Source organism: Loxodonta africana, chromosome 6 (genome assembly GCF_030014295.1).
Source record: "Loxodonta africana isolate mLoxAfr1 chromosome 6, mLoxAfr1.hap2, whole genome shotgun sequence".
NCBI lineage: Eukaryota > Metazoa > Chordata > Mammalia > Proboscidea > Elephantidae > Loxodonta > Loxodonta africana.
Window position 1 is genome coordinate 77,033,383 of NC_087347.1, and position 25,505 is coordinate 77,058,887.

A 25,505-nucleotide genomic window follows, 5' to 3' on the forward strand; every position below is an offset into this window, starting at 1 on the left:
ATCGGAGATATAACACGATGTCAGAAGTGCAAAATATAAAATGTTGAAAGCTGACCCAAACTTAGAAAAGAGTATGACAATTCACCAAGGCATAGAAAGACAGTCACTTATCATCCTAAGTTACATGATAAGAAGAAGGCACGAACTGTTCAAACTACTCTTACAAGTTTTTTAATGAAGAAATAAAATATTTTAGTTCTTAGTGTTTCTAATGTTTTAAATTAGAGTGCATTAAAGAAATATGATGCTTTTTGTTTTCCCATATATTTATAACTGACAGTAAGAGTTTTTAATGTTTTGACATTTTTAAAGGCAACAGAATAATCCTAATTTTTCCCATTATTAAGATTGTTTTGCACAGTTTCAGCATGTATGGTCCCTTTTACAGTCCTGCACTACTGTGGCTGGAGAAAGATGTGGCAGTCTGCTTCTGTAAAATTACAGCCTCAGAAACCCTACAGGGCAGTTCTACTCTGAATTGACTCAACTGCAACTATTTGGCTTTTTGGTTTGCAGTACTGTGCAAAGTGATGACTGCCTGTATTTTCAGGCACTTCTCTGAGAGAAGTGGAATAGAAACATGACCTGGAGGGAAAAAAAGAATAAGATAAAAATTTCCAACTGTTAAAGAACAAATTTTTAAATGGATGGTGGTAGGTTTGGAATTGCTATAATTAGTTAGCTTTTACTAAATAGTTCAAATAGTTATTTAAAAGTCTATTAAAAAGTCATTATTTATAGCATGTTAGAATTACAATTATGGTAAGTTTTTAATATCAATCTGAAAATATGGAAATCAGTACATAGTTTTTCAAAGTTATTTTGGGAGTACTTGTGCAAAAACATTTGAAAGCCCACTCTATTCTCCAAACAGGAACTAGTCTATTATTTGGGTGGAGAGGCATTTAAAAAGATAGCAATTTATTTCGGAATACATGTGTTTTTATGTGCCACAGTTAAGCTATCTTCCAGATCATATTAACACGAGACCAGTAGATAATAAACTAGGACTTTTCCAACTATAACAACAAAAAGCCAATTCTTCCAACTAGAAAAAGAATAAAAGAGCATTGTCTCAACTATCCAAGGCAAACTGGTACTTTTTTTTTTTTTACATTTGTGTAGCACTTAATTATCTTTATACAAAGCTGGTACTCTTAAATAAGCCAAAACAAACAAACAAAAAAAAAACACTCCAACGACTTCCTATCTCATTCAGTAAAAGCCAAAGTACTTAAAATGGCCTCCTAGACTTCCATACCTAGTCCTGCTTTTGTCCTCGCCAGGCATGCCCCTGCCTCAGGACCTTACCAGTAGCTATTCCTTTTGCCTAAATTGCTCTTTTCCCAGCTACTGCCACAAGACCAGCTTGCTCAGCTCCATTAGGTTTTTGCTCAGATGCCACCTTCCCAGGCAGCCCTACTTTTACAGACCAAATTTACACTACCTGCTACTCCCTATCCCCCTTCCAGGCTTTATTTTAATCCACAGTACTTATTACCATCTGTAATATTATATTTTGGTTATTTATCAGCTTATTGTGTAATTTCTCCCACTAGAACGTAAGCCCCACGAAAGCAGTGATTTTTGTCTGGTTTGTTCATTGCTATATCCCCAGTTTATTGTTGTATTCCTAGAACAATGTATGCCACATAACAGGAACTCAGTAAATATTTATTGTGTAAATGAAAACATGAATGGACAGTGTTAAGACTTTCAGAATTTAAAAATTTGCCGAAGGGCACAGAGTTCTCTAAGAAACTACATATTTAGCCAGTTGTTTTTAAATATAGGACTGAAAATTTATCATTTAAATATAAATCCACAGAAAATGCCCTCATGTAGCATATAGTCTGTTAAGTTTTTGCTTTTTTTCATTTTCAAATTCAAAGCATCTATCCCTTTCTTTCCATTCCCTCTGACATCACTCTCGTCCAGGTTTTTAATCACTTCTTACCTGGCTTACTACTAGATTTTCCTTTGTCAGCCTGTCTGTCCCCTTCTTCCCAAGCTGCACACTATCTTTAATTCTCCCCAGATTCTTATTCTTCCACATCACTCACTCCCCTTTACTTCCTAAGAGCTGCCAAGAAAAAATTCAAACACCTCTAATTGTCTTTCAGACCTATCCATAAACTGGTCAAATCCCATTTAAAAGGTTTTTATAATCCACTGTCCTCTACTTTAAACCCTTAACTTCATCAGACCAGCAACCTCATCACTACCACACGGCTATACTGTATGCACTCCCATTTTGGCTCATGTTGTTCCCCTCATCTGGAAACCTCTATTAAGTTCTTTCTGTCTCCAAATCCTTCTCATCCTTTAAGGTATGGATCAAGTTTACCTCTTCCATAAAGCTTCTTTTATATCAGTTGATTCACTGATATAAAACACAATGCTATACGATCATCTCCCCCTTCCCTAACCTACTTTGTTTATGTCAATTACCAAGGTGCTTTATAAAGCATTACATATTACATATGTATATGTCTTACTTCTTCAATTAAATTGTAAATTCTTTGAAGGCATAATTCTTTGAGTCGTAAGACATAATCCTACACTTCTTGTATTTTCACATTTTGGGGTTTTATTGCATGTAATAATAGGCACCCAAGAATATTTGCCAAATTAAGTATTTTTAAGCATCAAAATTTTTGCAATAGGGCATTTTTCTAGGTTTAAATGTGTCAAGGGCAAAGTTGTCAATAGATCCTTCAAGGAATATTCTTTCACACTGAACTGAGGATAATAAAATATTGCTTGGACTGGGTTAAGAAGAGAGTTGTGTTTTTGGTATGTAACAAAATCCAGAGTATAACTGTAGAATGGTAGAAAGAATGTGAATGAGCAAGATTTCATTTTGAACTGATTAGAAAATACTATGTGGCAACTGGTATTTAAATTTAAAATATATTTAGCCAGTTGTTTTTAAATATAGGACTGAAAATTTATCATTTAAATATAAAAGACAAACTAATTCTTTACTAAGTAATATCTTCCATCAACAATGGGAGTTTCTAAGAATTTCTGTGTTAGGAAACATCCACATAAATATTTTGTTTCCATATGAACCTTCATCACAAAAACATTGGTTTGCACTGACACGAAGAAATAGGATAGATTTAGCTTTTGGCCCAAGACAGATTTTTCCATAAGTGCTTATAGAGCACATTGAAAATTCTGTCTACAACAGAACTATCACATTTCCCATTTAAAAATAGATACCCAACTGGATGCACAAAATCATAGACTGTATTAGGCAAAAGGGTTTGGTCAATCCATTACAGTTTAACTATATATTCCCTACAACCAACCTCATCTGAAGATGTGGTGGGGGTCAATAAAGGACCCTACCTCCCATTTTCTGAAAAAGCCTTATCTGATAGGAAAGTGACTATGAATTCCAATCCCACTTCTTCTATTAACAGAGCCACTCCACCCAGTCTAGGGCCTGCCTGCAGTTGCCTTGGAAGCAGCTTATGAGACCGTAATGGAAGACCTTTCCTAACTCTCCTTGAGAGCTAGTTTCAACCAGGAGCTAAAAAATTCAAATGTTGTAAAAGTAAATGAATACACTATTGTATCAGAGACAGCATTTAAAAAGGGAAGAATTGAGATATAATTTTGACTTGCACTACAAAAGAACTTTAAAATAAGATTTAAACTAATAGATGTGTGCTATAATACACATAATACCTGGGCAGGAAAACAATCCTAATATGTATCCAACACAAGAAGTAGGTGATTGAGTCAGGGATCAAAAATATTTATTAAACACTCAGATGATGATTTCTGTACTGTGACAGAGTAGTGAAGAAATTTTGGGGCTTGGTGATAAAGAAATTTTTATAGATGGAGAAAAACATTCTAGATCAGTAGCTTTAAGAGAAACCCGTTTAGCATATACAATTGCTGTATCTTCACTTGACCCAAGTATGGACTTTTAAGCATTAGGTAAGTGGTTCTTAAATGGGGGCAATTTTATTCCCTAGGAGACATCTGTCAGTGTCTGGAGACATTTTTGGTTGTCACAACTTGGAGGATGCGCTACTGAGTAGTAGAGGCCAGGGGGGATGTTGGCAAACATGCTACAATGCACAGGAAAGCCCCCACAACAAGGAATTATCTGGCCCAAGATATCAATACTGCTTAAGTTGAGAAACCCTGCACTAAGTCATTTGCCACACCAGGTCCCTCTCTAGCAGTTTATTTATGTGTCTAGTAATTCCTCTTTGATGAGTGCACATGAGCTATGGTAAGTTATTCTGAGGTAGGTAAGCTTGAACATTATCACCTTTGGCTATTTATTTAGAGGGGCCTGATTGGACTATGGAGCCCTGGGGACGCAGTGGTTAAAAGCTATGGCTGCTAACCAAAGGGTCAGCAGTTCGAATCCACCAGCCTCTCCCGGGAAACCCTATGGGGGCAGTTCTATTCCATCCGATAGGGTCGCTATAAGCCAGAATTGACTCGATGGCAATGGGTTTGGTTGGATTTACTTTTAGGGCTTGAATTGGATTTCTGATTCTATGGCGCCCAGGACTGACCTATAGGCCAGTCAAGATTGCCTTCTGGTTCTTATTGTCTTTATAGGAAGTAGAGCTAGATTCAGCAGGATAGACAATGAAGAGGCATCTAAGTATCTGAAGTCTTTGTAATTGCCCCGAAGAACTGAGGCATGCCCTTGGAGCGTTTCTGGAAAAAGAATACACCACTGCACCAAAACAATCCTGTGAATTGCTACTATTTAGGATTGTGGAGTTTTAGGCTATTAACAAACCTCTTTAACAAGGCACATTTCATTAAAGTATACTCTGCTCCTCGAAGTTTAGTCCATGGGCCAGCAGCATCAGCCAGCCCTACCTGCAAGTTTGTTGGAAAGGCAGAAGAGTCTCAAGTTCAACCCCAGACATGCTGAAAGAGAATTTGCATCTTAACATGATCCCCAGAGAAGCACTGCTTTAGTACACTGAGGGGGAAAAAGAGAGGGGAAAGACAATGCCTGTAAGAGCAAAATGAGACGGATAATCAGTGACTTGATTCTTGAAAATGTGTCCAGTTTAGAAACAATCTTGAAGGTCAGAGAGGACTTGTGAGTAGATCAGAGGAAAGCTGTGAAAATAAAATAGATTTCTGAGGACTGGATAAAGAAATTACAGTTATTTAGTTAAAAGGAAACAAAAATAAGAAACATTGAGGATTTAAACCTGTGATATATTAATATGTTAAAAATTAGGACCAAGGTTGATTCCCAAATGGTTCTAAATTGTAGTAAAATGAAAGCCACCTCCTAAAGACCTTAAAAATAGAAGACTTAGTTTAAAGGATAGATTCAAAAAGCTTCATGTAGTCAGACCTAGAGACCATTTAAATTCACTATGATATTAAAATTAAAGAATGCTAGAACTGTAAGGTATTCCAATTCCAATCATATTATAGGAAATAAAATGAATACCAGAGAACTGAAATAATTTACCAAAGTCACACAACTAGTTAGCAGTTAGAACTGGGACTAGAATTCAGGTCTCCTGACTCAATATCATGTTAAAAAACCAAAAAACCAAACCCAGTGTTGTCGAGTCAATTCTGACTCATAGTGACCCTATAGGACAGAGCAGAACTGCCCCATAGAGTTTCCAAGGAGTGCCCAGAGGATTCAAACTGCCGATCCTTTGGTTAGCAGCTGTAGCACTTAACCGATACACCACCAGGGTTTCCCAATATCATATAGTTTTTTAAAAATCTAATTAAAAAAAATTTTTTTAATTTTGCTTTAGGTGAAAATTTACAACTTAATTTCTCATTCAAAAGTTTATACATACTGTTTTGTGACATTGGTTGTAATCCCCACAATATGGCAGCATGCTCCCCCTTTCCACCCTGGGTTCCCTGTATCCATTCGTCCAGTTCTTGTCCCTTTCTGCATTCTCGTCCTGCTTTTAAACAGGAGTTGCCCGTTTGCTCTCATACATTTGATGTAAATAAGAACACGTTCCTCGTGTGTATTATTTCTTGTTTTATAGGCCTATCTAATCTTTGTCTGAAAAATGGGCTTCAGGAATAGTTTCAGTTCTGGGTTAGCAGAGCATCCAGGAGCCATGGCTTCAAGGGTTATCATGTAGTTTCGAAGTCTCTTTTTATTACTTATTAGTTCTGTGAATAGCTGAACAGAGATTTCAAAGGGCAGCTCGAGAAGACAGAGTAAAGTATTATAATGACATGTGCAAAATCCTGGTGATGGAAAACCAAAAGAGAAGAACACACTTTGCATTTCTCAAGCTGAAAGAACTGAAGAAAAAAATCAAGCCTCAAGTTGCAATATTGAATGATTCTATGGGAAAAATATTAGATGACTCAGGAAGCATCAAAAGAAGATGGACGGAATACAGAGTCACTGTATAAAAAGAACTGGTCAACGTTCAACCATTTCAGGAGGTTCCATACGAGCAGGAACCAATGGTACTGAAGGAAGAAGTCCAAGCTGCACTGAAGGCATTGGTGAAAAACAAGGCTCCAGGAATTGACGGAATACCAACTGAGATGTTTGAACAAACAGATGCGTGCTGCAAGTACTCACTCATCTATACCAAAAAATTTGGAAGACAGCTACCTGGCCAGCTGACTGCAAGAAGTCTATATTTACGCCCATTCCCAAGAAAGGTGATTCCACTGAATGCAGAAATTATTAAACAATAACATTAGTATCATACACAAGTAAAATTTCGCTGAAGATCATTCAAACACAGCTGCAGCAGGACATTGACACAGAACTGCCATAAATTCAGGCCAGATTCAGAAGAGGATGTGGAACCAGGGGTGTCACTGCTGATGTCAGATAGATGCTGGCTGAAAGCAGAGAATACTCAAAAGATGTTTACCTGTTTTATTGACTATGCTAAGGCATTCGACTGTGTGAATTATAACAAATTATGCATAACATTGGGAAGAATGAGAACTCCAAAACACTTAATTGTGCTCATGAGGAACCTGTACATAGATCAAGAGGCAGTTGTTCAAACAGAACAAGGGGATACTTCATGGTTTAAAGTCAGGAAAGATGTGCACCAGGGTTGTATTCTTTCACCATACCTATTCAATCTGTATGCTGAGCAAATAATCCAAGAAGCTGGACTTGAAGAAGAATGCAGCATATACGAAGAACGGGGCATCAGGATTGGAGGAAGACTCATTAACAACCTTCATTATGCAGGTGATACAACCTTGCTTGCTGAAAGTGAAGAGGTCTTGAGGCACTTATTGATGAAGATCAAAGGCCACAGCCTTCAGTATGGATTACACCTCAACATAAACAAAAATCCCCTCAACTGGACCAATAAGCAACATCATGATAAATGGAGAAAAGATTGAGGTTGTCAAGGACTTCATTTTACTTGGATCCTCAATTAACACCCATGGAAGCAACAGTCAAGAAATCAAAAGATGCATTGCATTGGGCAAATCTGCTGCAAAAGACCTCTCTAAAGCGTTGAAAAGCAAAGGTGTCACCTTGAAGACTAAGGTGCGCCTGACCCAAGCCATGATATTTTCAGTCGCATCATATGCATGTGAAAGCTCGACAATGAATAAGGAAGACAGAAGAATTGACGCCTTTGTGGTGTTGGCAAAGAATACTGAATATACTGTGTACTGCCAAAAGAACGAACAAATCTGTCTTGGAAAAAGTACAACCAGGATGCTCCTTAGAAGCAAGGATGGCGAGACTACATCTCACATACTTCAGACATGTTGTCAAGAGGAATCAGTCCCTGGAGAAGGACATCATGCTTGGTAAAGTAGAGGGTCAATGAAAAAGAGGAAGACCCTCAAAGAGATGGACTGACACAGTGGCTGCAACAATGGGCTTAACCATAACAATGATTGTGAGGATGAAGCAGGACCAGGCAGTGTTTTGTTCTGTTGTACACAGGGTTGCTATGAGTTGGAACTGACTCGATGGCACCTAATAACAACACATTAGTTCTGTGACCTCGCCAAGGTTGTTTTCTTACCAGAAAAAAACTGCAATAATACTTATATTTTGTAAGATATTTTGAGGAGAAAACAAGTTATACAGTTTATGTAGTAATGCTACTTACTCTCCTAAAATAGTAACTATGTCTCACTCCAATCCTGTCTTTTTATCTTGCTATATGAGTTCTTTGGAGGGCAGGGGCCTTTCATTCACTCTTTATTCTTTTTCTTTTTTAATATGAATACTTTATTATTATTACTTCACTACATATTAGTGAATATACCAGATTGCATATTCTTAAATGGCAAATGAGGCAAGGGATAACATTTCTCTTTGATTTCTAGTGAGAACCTCAAAATTACCTGTCTTTTGGAGAATTCTGTTTCCTATGACATCTGTAATATTGTCCATGAGGATACTGATGGTGCTTAGTAGTAAACAGCATTTTGCTAAGTTGCACTATAATGGGTCCTAGTTAAGGTGTTCATCTTATTCTTCTAACTGGGCTTTCAGCATGTGATCATGTGTTTCTTCATTATTATGCACAGTATCTGGTCAAGGGATAGATTTTTTGTGTAGATATGCAATATCCACAGGATGGTAGTATCTATTGCCTTACCATCAGAGGTCAAAGCAATTTCTATCTCACAATTATAGTTACCTGGAAGAAAATAACATGTAGATTTATGACAAACACAATATAAAGTTCTATTTGGGATTGGAAAAAAATGTTTCAAGATAGTCTGATATTAGCCATTTTACTGCTGCTATTGCCATGATGGAAACCCTGGTGGCGTAACGGTTAAGTGCTACGGCTGCTAACCAAGAGGTCAGCAGTTCAAATCCTCCAGGTGCTGTCACCATGATGGAAACACTGGCGGCATAATGGTTAAGTGCTATGGCTGCTAACCAAGAGGTCAGCAGTTCAAATCCTCCAAGTGCTCCTTGGAAACTCTATGGGGCAGCTCTACTCTGTCCTACAGGGTCGCTGACTCAGAATCAACTCAGCGGCAGTGGGTTTTGGTTTTTGGTGCTGCCATGATGAATCAATATGCTTGTCACATAGTATGAAAAACAATGTCTTGAAAAACTGCTTTTAAAATCTGCTTCTAGGCACACCTATTTTCACTCCTTGACAGCTCCTCAGTGTAAGCTCACCATTTTGTCTCAATCATTATTCCCCCCCAATTCTTGCTTAAATTTATTTAACTCTTCATTCCTTTTAAAGTGCAATAAGTGAATATTCTAAATTCTAGTCTTAAAGATTGACACAAAGTAAATACTCATGCTATAATTTTGAGAAAAGCAGTATAATAATTTTAAGAATAATCTACCTTATGTCAAAGAGTACACGTACACCCATACTTAAGAGAAAATTCTGACAGGATTCAGTTGCTCTGAATAATGGCATCTGGGGAAGTTAGTTTGCAAATATGCACCCAAACAGAAGCAGCAGTGAGTGGGGCCTTTAGGCAACAAATGGCCTTTGGCATGAAGATCCTGGAGAAGGTCTAAGCACAGGGCTGGTTCTATGGGTATTTGACACAGGGCCCATGTTCACAAACATCCTGCTGTTGCTATCTTGAAATGTTTAATTTTTGAACAAGTGGTGCCAAATTTTCATTTTGACTGGGCATTGCAAATTAGTAGCCAGTCCCACAGGGAAAGTCAGCACAAAGAATAAAAAGAAAAAAAAATTAGTAGCCAGTCCTGTTTGGACAGCTCAGCTCTGGGCCATTAACTGGGAGATGGTTTTGGGGTATGCTCCACCATTCAAGAGTTCTTGCTTTAATTTTTTTTTTTCTTTTAAAAAAAGTGTAAACATTATAAAAAATTAGAAAATACCAGAAAAATTCAATCACCCTTAAAACTCCCATTTTTATTAACATCTCTTACACTTCATAACATTTGGTGGCTAGTCAGAGCAATAAAGAACAATTCACAGTTCATGAGATTTGCAATGTACTGCCATCGAATCGTATTTCAACTCATAGAGATCCTATAGGATAGAGTAGTACCGCCCCATAGGGTTTCCAAGGCTGTCAATCTTTACAGAAGCGGACTGCCACATCTTTCTTCTGCAGAGCGGCTGGTGGCTTCAAACTGCCGACTTTTTGGTTAGCAGCCCAGTGCATTAACCACTGCACCACCAGGGCTCCCTTGAGACTGCCCAACATGTACGTAATTACAAAAGAGGTGTATGTATGTATGGGTGTGAGAATGGGGGCTGGGAGAAAATTAGGCAACTTATTTCTTGAGAGATGAGGTCAGCTATTGTAATGGTTTTTCTATTGCTAGGTAACAAATTTCTACAAATACATCATCTTAAAACAATACAGACTTATTATCTCACAGTATCTCAGCAAAGTCTGGGCACGGTGTGGGTGGGTTCTCTGCTCTGAGTCTCACTGGGCTGAAATCAAGGTGTCAGCCTAGGCTGCAGTTCTTATCTGAGGTACAGGGTCCTCTTCCAAACATATGGAATTCACTTCCTTCCTGTTAGTTGTAGGACTGAAGCACCCATTCCTCTGCTGGCTATCAGCCAGGGGCTGCTCTCACCTTGTACAGACCACCCTTTTTCCTTATCACGTGGCTCTTTCCCTCTTTAAGTCAGCAACAGCATGCCAAATTCTTCTTGTGCTTCAAATCACTAACTTGCTCTACCGCAACTGGATGGAAAAACAAACCTCTCTGCTTTTAACTGGCCTATGTGATTCCGTCAAGACACCCAGCTCATCACCCTATTTTAAGGTCAACTGTGCCATACTACAGAAACCCTGGTGGCATAGTAAAGTGATATGGCCGCTAACCAAAAGGTCAGCAATTTACATCCATCAGGTGCTCCTTGGAAACCCTATGAGGCAGTCTCTGTCCTATAGGGTCACTATGAGTCAGAATTGACTTAACACAATGGGTTTGGTTTGCGTTTTTGGTGCTATACTATATTACCTAATCACAGGAATAAGATTCACCAAATTCACAGTCCCAGACATTTTGTAAGGTATGTACACCAGGGGAGAAATCTTGTGGCCATTTTAGAATCCTGCCTACCACAGCTATCCTAGAGTCCCATGTGAAGGACAGACGGTGCCTCTACTCTAGTTCTCCATTCATTCCTATGACTGTCTTAGTTTCCTACGGCTGCAGTGACAAAATACCACAAAGTAGGTGGCTTAAAGAACAATTTTATTTTCTCACAGTTCTGGAGGCTAGAAGCTGGAATTCAGGGTGTTGGTAGGACTACGTTCTGTCAGCTCTAAGAAAAGATCGTTGTCTGTTTCAGCTGTTAGCCCTGGGTGTTTCTTGACATTCCTTACCTTGTGGACAGATCCTCACGTGGTGTCTTCCCCTTGTGTATGACCCTGGCCTCAACACGTACGGAAATGACAATCTATAAGAGTTGGATGTGTTTCAACGTAATTTAACCTATCAACTTCAAAGCAAAATATTTACTCTAAAACTTAAAAAGAAAAAAAAAAAAAAGATTTAGAGAGTACCAAACCTTTTCCCCATTATACCAAATACTTCTTTTTCTGAAGCTTCCCATAATTTGGAAAAGAAAATCATATTACATACTGGATATTTACGCTTAAGACACAATGAGAGTCTAAAAATTAGCATGTATTTATAAAACTTTCTACCTCAGTTGATACTTTACTAATATTCTCATACGTAATAGTCTCTTAAATGTTGACAATTCCTGCAAATGATATATTGTATCCCTCAAGACTGCATTTCCAAATAAAAATAGCACATATACAGAGTTCTATTCTCTGATGCTATGATAAAACTTTTAAATATTTGAAGAGCATTTCATTTGTATTTCATTTCAAAAGGGAAAGCCTCAGATCGATGAAAACTTGCATTTCTATCTTTAAAATACACTGACTTGGCAATTGGCACGATAAAATCTATTAAGAAAACATTCTGCATCCCACCTTGGAGAAAGGTGTCTGGGGTCTTAAACGCTAGCAAGTGGCCATCTAAGATGCATCAATTGGTCTCAGCCCACCTGGATCAAAGGAGAATGAAGAACACCAAGGACACAAGGTAATCACGAGCCCAAGAGACAGAAAGGGCCACATAAAAGAGAGACTACATCTGCCTGAGACCAGAAGAGCTAGACGGTGCCCGGCTACAACAGATGACTGCCCTAACAGGGAACATAACAGAGAACCCCTGAGGGAGTAGGAGAGCAGTGGGATGTAGACCCCAAATTCTCGTTAAAAGACCAGACTTAATGGTCTGAGGCTAGAAGGACCCCGGTGGTCATGGACCCCAGACCTTCTGTTGGCCCAGGACTGGAACCATTCCCAAAGCCAACTCTTCAGACATGGTTTGGACTGGACAATGGGTTGGAGAGGGATGCTGGTGAGGAGTGAGCTTCTTGGATCAGGTGGACACTTGAGACTATGTTGGCATCTCCTCCCTGGAGGGGAGATGAGAAGGTAAAGGGGGTTAGAAGCTGGAGAAATGGACACGAAAAGAGAGAGTGGAGGGAGGGAGTGGCTGTCTTATTAGGCAGAGAGCAACTGGGAGTGTGTAGCAGGGTATATATGGGTTTTTGTGTGGGAGACTGACTTAATTTGTAAACTTTCACTGAAAGCACAATAAAAATTAAAAAAAAAAATACTGACTTGGGAGTGTGTCATTATACACATTTGGGAGTCTTTTATTCTTATGTGAATAAAGCTCAAGCTTACTTTTAAGAACTCTATCTACTGGACATGTTTTTGAAACAAATATCTAAGTAAAATATCTGACTATTCCCTCTGGAAATAAACTTAAAAATCTACCTATTTAAAAAAAAAAAAAAAAACTACCTATCAATCACCTTTGGTGGAGACTGCTAGCTGAGCCTACAATTCTGTACTCCCCCCTTTTTGAATTTTTACCTGGGAAAATAACCACTATAATAAAAGCTTTATTTTCCATCCTTTCTTGCAATTAGGTGGGGTACTATAACTAAGTTTTGGCCAATGAAAGTTAAGTAGAAGTGTTGGGTGCAACTTCTGATAAATTTCCTTAAAGAAGGGGATGCAACCTTCTTGCCACCCTCCTCTTTGCTGGCCAGAATGTTGATGTGAGGGCCGCAGCCTGAACGGCAATCTTGAATCATGAGATAGAAGCCAAGTGCTGTGCTTGGCAGAGGAATATACCAGCCTTGAGATATTACCTCTGGACACTTACCTTTTAAGTGAAAGAAAAAAAAAATTTTTTTTAAAGCTACTGGTACTTGAAGTTTTAGTTATATGCAGCTGAGCCTAATCTTAACTGATACACATTTCAATGGTTGGGATATTATTCTTTTATTAGAAATTGTAAATGAGAAATTATTTCAACACCTGAAGACCAAACTACCACAGATGATTCCACAGGATCACGATTTTGAGGTGTTTTGGAGAGAGTTTTCTGCAAACTGTATCCTTTCCGTGGCATGGCAAAATCATTCTTCTTTAAAAAGGTTACTGGACAGAAATCATTTCCACCATCACCTATATAAACAATGCGTGTATAATTCACTCCCTGTTGCACCTGATTATCTAGAAATTCCACCAAAACTACTTTCTTGCAAAGATTCTTTGGACACCTAGTACAAGAATGAGTGTGATAATTTTCCACAGTGAGATGACCACTGTTATCAAAAGCTGCTGGATTTGTAAACACTTTATCAAACACATCGTGAAAATTGGCAGCTTTTAAAACCCAATCTATGAAAACCGAATTTGAATCTGAAATAATGATACAATCAAATTTATTCCTGTTCTTTCTTACAAAGTTTAAAAGTTCCACCATCCCTGGAGTGAAAGGCATTGATGTCATTGCTCTTTTCATCTCATCTTCTCTTATGCCTTTGTCTCCCAGATATTTAAAGACTCTGCCCATAAATTCTGTCCAAAATCCTTTTTGATAAGATTCTTGCAGTTCGATAGGAAGCTTTTTCTCTGGAGCACACTGTACAATCCAGGTGTCACTATTGTCATCTATGACTGTATGGTCAAAGTCAAAAACCAGCAAAATTTTCATGGTTCCAGAAATAGATTTGGTTTACCCTGAAAAAAAAGATTATTTCCTAAACATACTCTATTTTACTTTATTTAGCTTCTATACTTATTTAACAAATATTACTGAGTGTTAACCATGAAAAAGCCATCTGCTAAAACAACAGATGAATAAAAACAAGTAAAAACGATTAAACATTTTAATGCCATGTAAATAATTTTTCCTAAGAAGCAAAGTTTATATTTGAGTATCTTAAGTGATTGAAAACAAGATCTGAAAAGGACATTCATAGTATTATTGTGTTCTAATTGGGGATGACGCTGAGAACTCAAGATGAAACTGTACAGCTGTACTTACCTATTCACCTACAGTCTTATTTGTCTTTAAAGTATCAACTGCAACCATGTTTGTTTTAATAGTTAAAAATATTTACAACAGCTCTCATAATAAATAACAGGTCATGAGTAATATAGATTATCTGTGTACTAACCAAAATTGTGACTAAATTTAGTATAAAACGAAATCTTTCAAAATGTAAAATGTTTTTTTAGAAAGATGTTTAACTTGAAATCAATTTATAAATGCCAATACTAAATGAAATGTTATAACTATAGAATTCCCTGATGAAATTCTAAACTAAATTACTTGAACTGGAGATCAATTCTTTCGGTATGATGTAACTTTTGCTACAGATTTGACACATATTTATTTATACATGCTATTGATTTTTATTGACAGCTTAGCTCTGTAGCACTGAATAATCTGACTATACCTGAGTAATCACATTGCTTATGATGTGAGTTACTTAATCTGTTTATATTAGAAGGTATTTCTCTAAGCAAGGTACACAAATGACAAGATGTTCAAAGAAATTAAGGAAATGCAAATCAAAACTACAATGAGATATGAATTCATACCCATTAGGGTGGCTATTATCAGAACAATGGAACACAAGTGTTGGTGAGGATGTAGAGAAACTAGAGCCTTCATACACTGCTGGTGGGAATGTAAAATGGTGCGGCTACTGTGGAAAACAGTTGGGCAGTTTCTCAAAAGGCTAAAGATAAAATTACCATATAGCAATTACACTCCTAGATACGCACTCCAAAAACTTGAAAGCAGGAACTCAAATACTTGTGGCTATTGTGAATAACGCCGTAATGAACATTAGTCAAAAGTAGAAACAACCCAAGTGTCCATCCACATATGAATGAATAAACAAAATGTTGTATATCCATACTATGGAATATTAAAGAAACGAAGCCATAAAAGGAAGTGAAGTTTTAATATATGTTACAACATGGATGAACCTTGAAAAATTAGTCTAAGTGAAATAAGTTAGACACAAAAGGGCAAATATTGTATGACACTATTTATATGAAATATCTAGGCTAGGCAAACGCATAAGTTATTGCTTAAGGGGTACTGAGTTTCCATCTGCGGTGACGAAAGTTTTGGAAGTAGTGGTGGTGGTTGCACAACATTGAAAATGTAATTAATGCCATTGAATCATGCACTTAAAGATGGCTAACCTGGCATTTTTTTGTTGTTATATATATTTTACCACAATTAAAAAAAAAAAACATGGCATTTAATCACATGTATTCTCTGGCTTGTAACAATATACACCTAGTACAGTGAAGAGTGAGAATAGAGTTCTTAACTCATATAACAGTAACTATTCATTTAGAGTTTCTGGAGAATGACTAAGCTGGAGGAGTATCTCCTGTTATTTGAATTTAGATGGTAGATAATATTCTGGTACTTGGATCCTTGAATTTCTAAATGGCAAATCCAGGTGTCCTGACTGGCTTCCAGGTATTTAGACACAGAATTCATTTTCTAACAGAAACAATGTAATAAACAACAATAGCTGACAATCGCATTAGTACTGCACCTAGGCACATTTTGAATTAAATATGCTTTTTGAGCACTCTGATTGCAATCAATTTATAAATAAAAAATTTTAAAGTAACTCTTTATTGGTTAAATGACTGTCTCAAGCCTAGATTTAATTAGCCACAAGTTACTGAAATTTCTGAACTCTTAACCTCAAAATAGTAAGATGCGTAAGCCTGGTTTACTCATTTTTAACAGTGTACTTTTCTAATTTCAGACCTTTTTCTATTAGTCTTTTTATACCATACATTTTTATTTCTCAAGTATGAAAACCCTAATTATTGCACAAATAAACTATTAAATTATTATTAAAAATACTTACCCAAATTAGTGTTTCCAAGACAATCAATCATATTTTAGCACAGGACTTGGGTTAAATAATCATGACAATCTTCAGTTTTAAACACCAGCCAGTTGTTTCTAACCAACATATCCCATGCTTTGTATGCAGGAAATAAAGTCTTCTGGTTTGGAGGAAAGGAATGGAGGCTTCTTAACTCCTAAAATTAATGAAAGTATATAAAAAATTAAAATTTTGTCTTATAATTACTCTGTTTCCTAACAGAAAAGCATCTATTGGCAATGGAGAAACAAAATTTTGGTTAAACAAAAAACCTTAAATAAATACAAAACAGGGAATGTTATGTGAAAGAAAGTTCTTATCCCGTGGATGGAAACAACTATTACATGAGTGTTAGGTTGATCATGTTGAGATTTCTAGATTTCATTTTTGCTTTCTAGTTGTTAAATAATGAGGACTACTGCCTGAGGTATGAAAAGCTTGCAAGCTGCCATCTAAGGTAAAATTGGTCTCTGTTCACTTGTAGCAACAGAAAGGAGGAGGAAATGGAATGCATGGCTAACTGCCTCCATGAACAACTGTCTCCTTTGCCATGAGACCAGAACTGGATGGTGCCCAGCTACCATTACTGAACACTTTGATCAAAGATTCCACAGAAGAATCCTGATCAACGGAGGTGGGTGGGGGAGGGGGGGATATGGAACAGAATCTCAAATTCTCATGGAATCTAGACTTTCTGGAGTCAATGAGGCTACATGATCCCCCAAAGCTACTGCCCTGATATAAGCTTAAACTTTAAGCCAAAAATATCCCCTTAAGTCTTCTTTAAACCAAACAATAGTTTAGCTTAATAAGTAAAGAATGTCTGCCTTGGTATGCTCTTCTAAAGAACTATTGATATGGGATCAAATTGACAACAACAACTCGAAAGATTAGACAGGAAGCTTAGGGAGCAGTGAGTTTATGTTATTGGTAGCGGAACAATTCGGAAAACAGAGTGAGAATGGTTGTACAACTTGAAGAATGTAATCAATGTCACTGAATTACACATGTAGAAATTGTTACATGGATGTATTGCTGTGCATATTTTCAAGAACAACCACAAAAGCTAAATTATTAAAAAAAATGAGGACTACCATATTCTGTAGTTAATAAACATTCAGGGATTTAGTGCTGTACTTGAAATAAAAATGTCTCCAAAAATTAAGGCTGTGAACAAAGATAGTTATATAGATATAAAATCTATTTTGTAATCAATTCATTAAAATTCCCCAAACAGTTAACTATTCTCTCCAGAAGTATGAATAGTGTATATTTATTATGTCTGCAATGTTTCTACAGTCTTACAAAACTCCATGTGCTTTTCACAATAATGAAAAATAGAAATTACATATATCCAAGAATTAGGGATTGATTAAATAAATGTATGTTAAAGCCACATAATTCTGCCAGTATAAGTTAAAATGCTAAATTTAAATTAAACAAGAAAGCTACAAAACAGTTTGTATGGTATACACACACTCCTCACTTATTGATATGGTTAGGTTCCAAAGACTAGGTCATGTGAAAACAGAGCATGTCATGTGAAAACATCAGATCACAAAATGGAGGATGACTACATCATTATATAACTGCCAAATGACATCATTACACTGAGATTCCTGGCCCAGACAAGTTGACATACAACCTTAACCATCACAGCCAGCATTACTCTTGCCTCGCACCTTAGCGTTCGTTACTGCCAGGTGTACCTCGTTAATGCACAAAATAGTCAGTAGATTTTTTACTATTGCTGTAAATGCAAAATGTTGGCTATGAAGATAGTAAGTAAGGAGTAGGTATATTCCCATTTTTGTATAAAAATGTCTATGTGTACTGTTGTAGGGTTATGGGTGGTTCGATTGTAGTTTGTACTTTTTCTACACTGATTTTGTAATAACATTTTTCGCCAGAATAATTTAAACTGTATCAGATCGAAGTGCATATCCTACCTTCCTAAATTCACAACAAAGAAAAAAAGGATGGGAAGGCATCTTTGGTTGTGAGGATCCTTAGATAAGAGTTGGAACGGGCCTTCAAAGTCAAATGATATCTGACAACCATGTAAATGGCAAATTACTGACATCAAATCTTATGAGATTCAATACTTTTCATAAGTAATTTAGTTAAAATTCCAGAGTTTTTGTTAGGAGGTAATTCTTCTGAAGTCTCTCATGGCTCTGCTTGTCTTACAAGCAAGGGACTGACTGCCCTTTATTCGGAACTATTTTTCCAAGGATATTTACATAGTGAACAGCCTTGAAAAGCATGCTTAATGTTCATTAAAATAAAGATTCAGTTTCCCTAAGCTAAGTGTTCCCTCCCTGAAGGAACCAGAGATGCAGATGTCAAGCAGGAGAACTGGGGCTTGGGGAACTGGCACAAAATTGCTGATACTGTAGCTACAGCTATTGCCATGAGTAATTCCTCTCTGACCCAGGAGTCTTGTGCCTACTGCCAACATCTATGAAATTGTGGCAGGATAATTTGTTAGCTTGTGAGTCAGGTAAAATCTTTGACCTTTCCCGTTTTTTAAAAAAGCACCAGTGTTGTGTATATGCAGAAAATAATTCCTCTACAAGTATTTTTTAAACCTTCCATACTCACCAGTATCATTATGTTGGGGCATCTGATAACAAACTTAAAGAAAAATAGTACAACTATATGTTAGAATTTTACTTACTAAAAACCTTACTTCCTTTCATTTTGAGCGATTCAATTTCTTGCCTAATGTGCACGTGTTGAACGCAACTGGCTTTTAATGAAATCAATTTACACATCATATGTGGTAGAAAGAGATCTTTTTGAAACCAACCCCTCATTCATTATTGCCAGATTTGTGTGTCCTTAAGAGTTGTGGCTGGTCCCCAAAACCCTCTCAATTTCGTATAATATCTTAAAGGTCCTAACATAAGCGTTCTGTTTTTTAAACTTAGTCCCATCTAGCCCTTGACCATGCCTCAAAAACCAAAGGATTTATAAATAGATTTTATGTCAATCTCTGGGTTTCTATAGTTAAAAGAGGGCGTTGTCCTTCACTTTCGACCGGCTAGGACGTTGGGGGCCGAAAACACGAGCTGAGGGCTCGCTCCCTCACACACCTGCCCGGTTCGTCCGTTAGGCGGGCGCCGGGCCCTAAACATGGTATCGCCTCCCGTGAGAAGCCGTGCCAGGTGGGGATGGGAACAGCAAGCGGGCTAGGTCCCGAAGACGCCTTACTGACCTAGGCCTGGCGCTGGCAGCCGTCCTGTCGTCCGCGCGGCTCTTGTGATTCCGGGCTCTCAGCCTCGCTGAGGCGCCGGTCTACAACCCCAGCGTGCAGCTCCACTCACAGGCCTGGCCTCAGCTTCCGCGCAAGCGCAATCTCTGTTCCCCAGCCCTACGGCTCAAACCAGCGCGTTTCTCGTTCCTCGGCGACGGTTGGCGTCACTTCCGGCGGCGTTGCTAAGAGACCGCACAGCTTTGGAAACGTTCGGCCAGCCAGAGGGCGCCGCGGTAGGCGCGCAGGTATACTTTCCAGGTCTGGGAGCGCCATGGGAACCTCGTCAGAGATGCTGGTGCGGTTTGGGCGGCGCCGTGGACAGGTTAAGGAAAGCACGGGTGAGCTAAACTGGGGCATCCTGGCACAGGGATTGTTTCTGGACCCCTGCCGTGGGGTGAGAGGTGAGGGTGCCAGTTTCGGGTCTCATGCCTTCTGACATAGGCTTCATCAAGTCGAAAGTAGCCCCGACGGGCATCATACAGTTTTGCTCTCAAGTGTGTGAGTGAATGCGTAAAAGGAAGGTGGAGGGTGAGGGAGAAAGTTTACAGAAATAGGGGTGGAGAAGAGATAGGAAGACAGAAACCCCTCAACTGATTGACCGATCCAATCCTCAAGCCTCGCAGTTGCGGCTTGGAGAGAGAGTCTGGGGTTTGCTGAAATGCTGCGTGTTCTTACTTGTCGTTACCTGAATTAATGGAATGACTTTTAGAAATATCAGTGACCTCTTTAGAGTCTTGGCTCTGCTGTGTACCTGCTGAGTGGTCTTAGGTATGTCTCTGAAGGAAATGTCTCAATTTCCTCACCTCTGAAGTGGAAGTAGGAGCCCTAGTGGTGCAATGGTTAAGCATTCAGCTGCTAACCAAAAGATCAGCAGTTCCAATCCAGAAGCCGCTCCTTGGAAACCCTATGGGGCAGTTCTACTGTGTCCTATAGGGTTGCTATGAGTCGGAATCCATTCGATGGCAACGGGCCTGGTTTTGTGGTTTAAAGCGCAGGTAAGTCTCTCCCCAAATCACGTGTTTTGGTAGAATGTAAAAAGAAAATGCTATTTAAAGTCTTATAATTCAGGTGGTCTGTTGTAAATTCCCAATTAATATTATTATAATGATGACAACTAGAACTTTGGGAAACTGGACTCTCTTCATGTCATTGCCTGAGCTTCTGTACTAGTAGAGCCTTGGTTGTCCCGGATGCAGAGTGAGAGCCAGCCATTCTCCCACCAATGGACACTAGAGTATATTTGTGCAGTGAAGGCCTTATGAAGTAGCAGCAGAGGTCCTGTCACGTAGGAGGAAGACAGTACCCATATGACATGTATTATAAAATAAAATTGTTCTCACATATTCACTTTCATATATGTGTAGTATTGCACTAAAAGACTTTTCCTTGATAGGTGTTAAATAATGTTTTGTGGCAACTGGCCCACAAGTTGCTGTCTGAAATGAAATGCCCTTTTCCTCACTGCTAAATTATAATCTCCATTTAGAGGAGGATGAAATAGGAGAGGGATTCAGATATGTAGATAACTCTCTGTAATCCAAATCATTATATAAAGATTTAGCAGGACGGTGTCAGCCGGGAAGATGGGGTCAGGACCTCCACAAGTACTCTTCTCTATAAAATCAGAGAACACTGAAAAATGAGAACACTGGCAAAAATTGTAAAAATCTACCCTTTCAGAACTCTGGAAATTAAAGGCTTGAAGCAATTTGGAAAGCGTTTTTTTTTTTTTTTTTTTAATGGCTGAATTTCATAACAAGATTTGGTAAAAAAGAATAAGCATTTTTTTGATGTTTGAAGGTTGCCCTGGTCCCATGCTCCTCTCCAACCCTCCTGGTAGTTTTGAAAACCACTGTAGCCAGAGTTAAAACCAGCAGCCTCTGAAGGAGGTAGAATGGAGATGGAGCTCCTCTAAAGCCCAATGTCCAATAATTATTTGACCTGTCTGATAATTTTCTGGAAAATCCCACTCACAAAGCTTGTTTTATTTACCTTAATTCAGAGCTCACCCAGTATGAACAGCCTTTACCCAGTTTGTTAAGAACAATCAGTGACAGTTGTTTAATATCACGGCTGCCTGAGGCAGTGATAACAGTTGGGGGCAAACAACCTGACCAAAAAAAAAAAAAAAGGAAAAGCTGGGACGTGAGATGTCCAGAGGCAGCTTTGAAAAGCTCTAACATGTTCCTGGAAATCTAGAAGGTCAGAAGAATGCGTAGGGCTGTGCGCATGCCCAGGAAAGACCAAAGAAGACCTGAAGCTCTCATCTCTGGCTGACCTTGAGGCTCTGTGCAAGCAAGAAGTAAAGTCTAAGATGGAGTTGTAAACTGCCTTCCTGTGCATTGAAGGCATGCCCCAACACTCACAGAGAGCCCCTGGGCAAAGGCTGGGAGACTTATTGGCTCCATACATTTAAGGACATCTCTATTTAATCATTAGCTGACCACTAAACTAACCAAGCAGAGTCTCTAGAGGCCACACATGACAAAGAATATAGACTTTACAGAATTAGCTCAGAAAAGCCACTAAGTAAGCAAACACCAATAGCAACAAAACAAGAAACCCTAGGGGTTGGGAATAATCTGATTTCCAGTGTTGCTTCATGATATTATTTAAAATCTCCAGTTTTAAACAAAAAATTATACAGCATACAATGAAACAAGAAGTATGGACCATACACAGGAAAAAGTTTCAATAAAAAACTTCCTCTAAGGAAACCCAGATGTCAGACTTTCTAGATAAAACTTTAAATCAGATATTTTAAACATGTTCAAAGAACTGAAAGAAAGAAAGAAAATCTAAAGAACTACAGGAAAATATGAGAATGATGCCTTACCACATAGAGAATATCAATAAAGAGGTAGAACTTACAAAAAGTAGAAATTCTAGAGTTGCATAGCACAGTAACTGAAATAAAAAATTCCCTGGAGGGATTCAAGCCCTGCAGATTTGAGCTTGCAGAACAATCAGTGAATTATAAGTCCAGGGATTTCCAGTATGAGGAACAGAGAGAAAAAAGAATGAAGAAAAATGAACAGAATTTCAGAGATGTGTGGGGCACCATCATGCATAGTAACATAGGTATAATGTGAGTCCCAGAAGAAATGGAGAGAGCTAAGGAGACAGAAAGAATATTTGAAGAAATAATGGCTGAAAATGTCTCAAATTTGATGGAAAATGTTAAAAAAAAAAAATGTGCTCTAAGTAAAATAAATTCAAAGAGCTCCACACCAAAAAAAAAAAACCTAGACACATCATAATCAACTTGTTGAAAGACAAAGAGAAAATCTTGAAAGCAGTAATCACATACAAGGATCCTCAATAAGATAAGTAGCTGGTTTCTCATAAGAAACCACAAACGTCACAAAGCAGAGGATTGACATATTCAAAGTGCTGAAAGAAAAAGACTGTTAACCAAGAATTTCATATCCATTGAAACGATTTTTAAAAAATGAAGGAGAAATTAAGATGTTCCCAGGTAAGCAAAACCTGAGTGAATTCATCACTACCAGACCTACGCTACAAGAAATAATAAATGAAGTCCTTCAGGCTGAAATGAGAGGACACTAGACAGTAACTTGGATATACATAAAGAAATAAAGAATACCAGTAAAGGTAACTACATACATAAATATAAAAGACAGTGTAAATGTGTTTTTTTGTTTGTAGTCCTCTTTTTCTCCTGTCTGATTTGAAAGACACATGTATACAACAGTAATTGGAAATCTGTATGGATGGGTGCACAGTGTATAAAGGTGTAATTTGTGTATTTATAATAGCTCAAAGGATAGGTGAGGAAATGGAGCAATATAGGAGCAAAGTTTTTGTAAACTATTGCAGGTAGTGTTAATCTGAACTAGATTGTTAAAATTTAAGTATTAATTTAATCTCAGGGCAACCATTAAGAAAAAAAGTATAGTAAAAGAAATGAGAAGGGAATCAAAATGGTATAGTAGAAAATATCTATTTAACACAAAGTCATCAGTAATGGAAGAATAAAAACTGAAACAAAACCAAACCCGTTGCCGTTGAGTCAATTCTGACTCATAGCAACCCGATAGGACAGAGTAGACTGCCCCATAGAGTTTCCAAGGATTACCTGTTGGATTCGAACTGCTGACCTTTTGGTTTACAGCCAGAGCACTTAACTACCACACCACCAGGGTTTCCAATGGAAGAATAAAGGAACAAAGAGTCATAAGATATATAGAAAACAAATACAAAAATGGCAGACATAAATCCTGCCTTATCGGTAATTACATTAAATATAAATTGATTAAATGCTCCAATGAAAAGACAGAGATTGACAGAATGAATAAAAGAAAAAAGGATCTAATGATATGTTGTCTACAAGAGACTCACTTTAGATTCAAAGACACAAATGCACAATACCAACAGTAACCAAAAAGGAGCTAGCCTACTAATATCAGAAAAAATAGGCTTTAAGATAAAAATTGTCACTCGAGACAAAGAAGGACATTTTATATGATAAAAAGGTGGATCTATCAAGAAGATAAAACAGCTATAAACATTTATGCACTTGACAACAGAGCCCCCCAATATATAAAGCAAGAAGTGACAGAATTGAAGGGAGAAATAAAAATAATAGTTGGAAACTTTAATACCCCACTTTCAATAACGTATAGAGCAACTAGACAGAAGACTGACAAGGACATGGAAGACTTGAGGTCACTATATACCAACTGTACATTATAGACTTCTATAGAACCCTTCACCCAACAAGAGCAAATAAATATTTTTCTCTAGTCCGCATGGAACATCTTCAGGAGAGACTATGTGATAGGCTATAAATGTAAGAGCTAAAACTATAAAACTCTTAGAAGAAAACATAGTTTTAAATGTCTATGACCTTGTATTAGGCAGCAATTTCTTAGATATGACACCCAAGGCACAATCAGCCAAAGAAAAATAGATTTGGACTTCTTCAAAATTTAAAATTTTTGCACATGACACTATAAAAGAAATGAAAATGAAATTTTTTTTTCCACAGAAGGAAAAAATATTTCCAAATTATGTATCTGGTAAGTATCTAGTATCCAGGATATAAAGAACTTTTATTACTCAACAATAAAAAAGACAGATAACCCAGTTAAAACATGAGTAAAGGATTTGAATAAACATTTCCCCAAAGAAGATATAAGTCGCCAATAAGCACATGAGAAGATGCTCAACATCATTAGTCATTACCAAAAAAAAAAAAACAAAACATTGCTGTCAAGTCAATTCCAACTTACAGCAACCGTATAGGGCAGAGTAGAACTGCCTTATAGGGTTTCCAAGGAGCAGGTGGTGGATATGAACTGCCAATCTTTTGGTTCACAGCCAAACTCTTAACCACCAGGTCACCGGGGGTCCTTATTAGTCATTCCAAAACCAAACCAAACCCAGTGCCATCGAGTCAGTTCTGACTCATAGCGACCCTGTAGGACAGAGTAGAACTGTCCCATAGAGTTTTCAAGGAGTGCCTGGCGGATTAGAACTGCCGACCGTTTGGTTAGCAGCTGTAGCACTTAACCCACTACGCATTAGTCATTAGGGAAATGCAAACCAAAACCACAAGGAAATACCACTTCACACCCACTAGGCTGTAACTGGAATTCCATGCTTTAGGTTGGGTTGGTCTAGTAGCTCAATGGGGTCCTCATTGCCCCAGGTTTTTTGTGTGTGTTTCTTCTTTGTAGTTTACAGTAACAGCTTCATCCTAAGGCTAATTTCACTTGTGGTCATAGGATTGCTGCCTATCTGGCCTTCATGCTACCTTGTACATATCTAGCTTGAGAGTTATTCTCCCAGAAGAACAAGGAAGGACTTTTCTAAAAATCTCAAATAAACCTCTTCTCGTGTTTCTTTGCCCATTATAGAACTAATTTTTGGCAAGGGAAATGGAAGTATTCTTAAACTGCTGTTGCTCAATGGGGAAGGGATGGAATAGAGTCAATCACAACATCTACAACCCCAAAAGATGAACATCCTCAAAAAGTTATCCATTTATAGACTGCCACTTG

General features: G+C 37.9%; 2 protein-coding genes and 1 pseudogene across 2 annotated transcripts in view; 1 reads left to right on the plus strand and 2 right to left on the minus strand.

The window, feature by feature from the left end:
• Window positions 1–760: 760 nt before the first annotated feature.
• LOC135231542 (large ribosomal subunit protein mL42-like) lies at window positions 761–12,727 on the minus strand (annotated as a pseudogene).
• A 386-nt stretch (window positions 12,728–13,113) lies between these two features.
• On the minus strand, window positions 13,114–19,592 carry PHOSPHO2 (phosphatase, orphan 2). The gene is made up of 3 exons (XM_003405800.4): window positions 19,441–19,592; window positions 16,200–16,377; window positions 13,114–14,028 (listed from the first exon to the last, which is right to left on the minus strand). Exon 3 carries the CDS (start codon window positions 14,000–14,002, stop codon window positions 13,277–13,279), a length of 726 nt encoding a protein of 241 aa, XP_003405848.1. The 5' UTR covers window positions 14,003–14,028; window positions 16,200–16,377; window positions 19,441–19,592; the 3' UTR covers window positions 13,114–13,276.
• A 71-nt stretch (window positions 19,593–19,663) lies between these two features.
• Window positions 19,664–25,505, plus strand: part of CFAP210 (cilia and flagella associated protein 210) — a 60,090-nt gene continuing 54,248 nt past the window's right edge. The window contains exon 1 of the mRNA XM_003405801.4: window positions 19,664–19,817. Within this exon, the coding sequence (XP_003405849.1) occupies window positions 19,751–19,817 (67 nt within the window). The 5' untranslated portion in view covers window positions 19,664–19,750. The remainder of the gene's footprint in view (window positions 19,818–25,505) is intronic.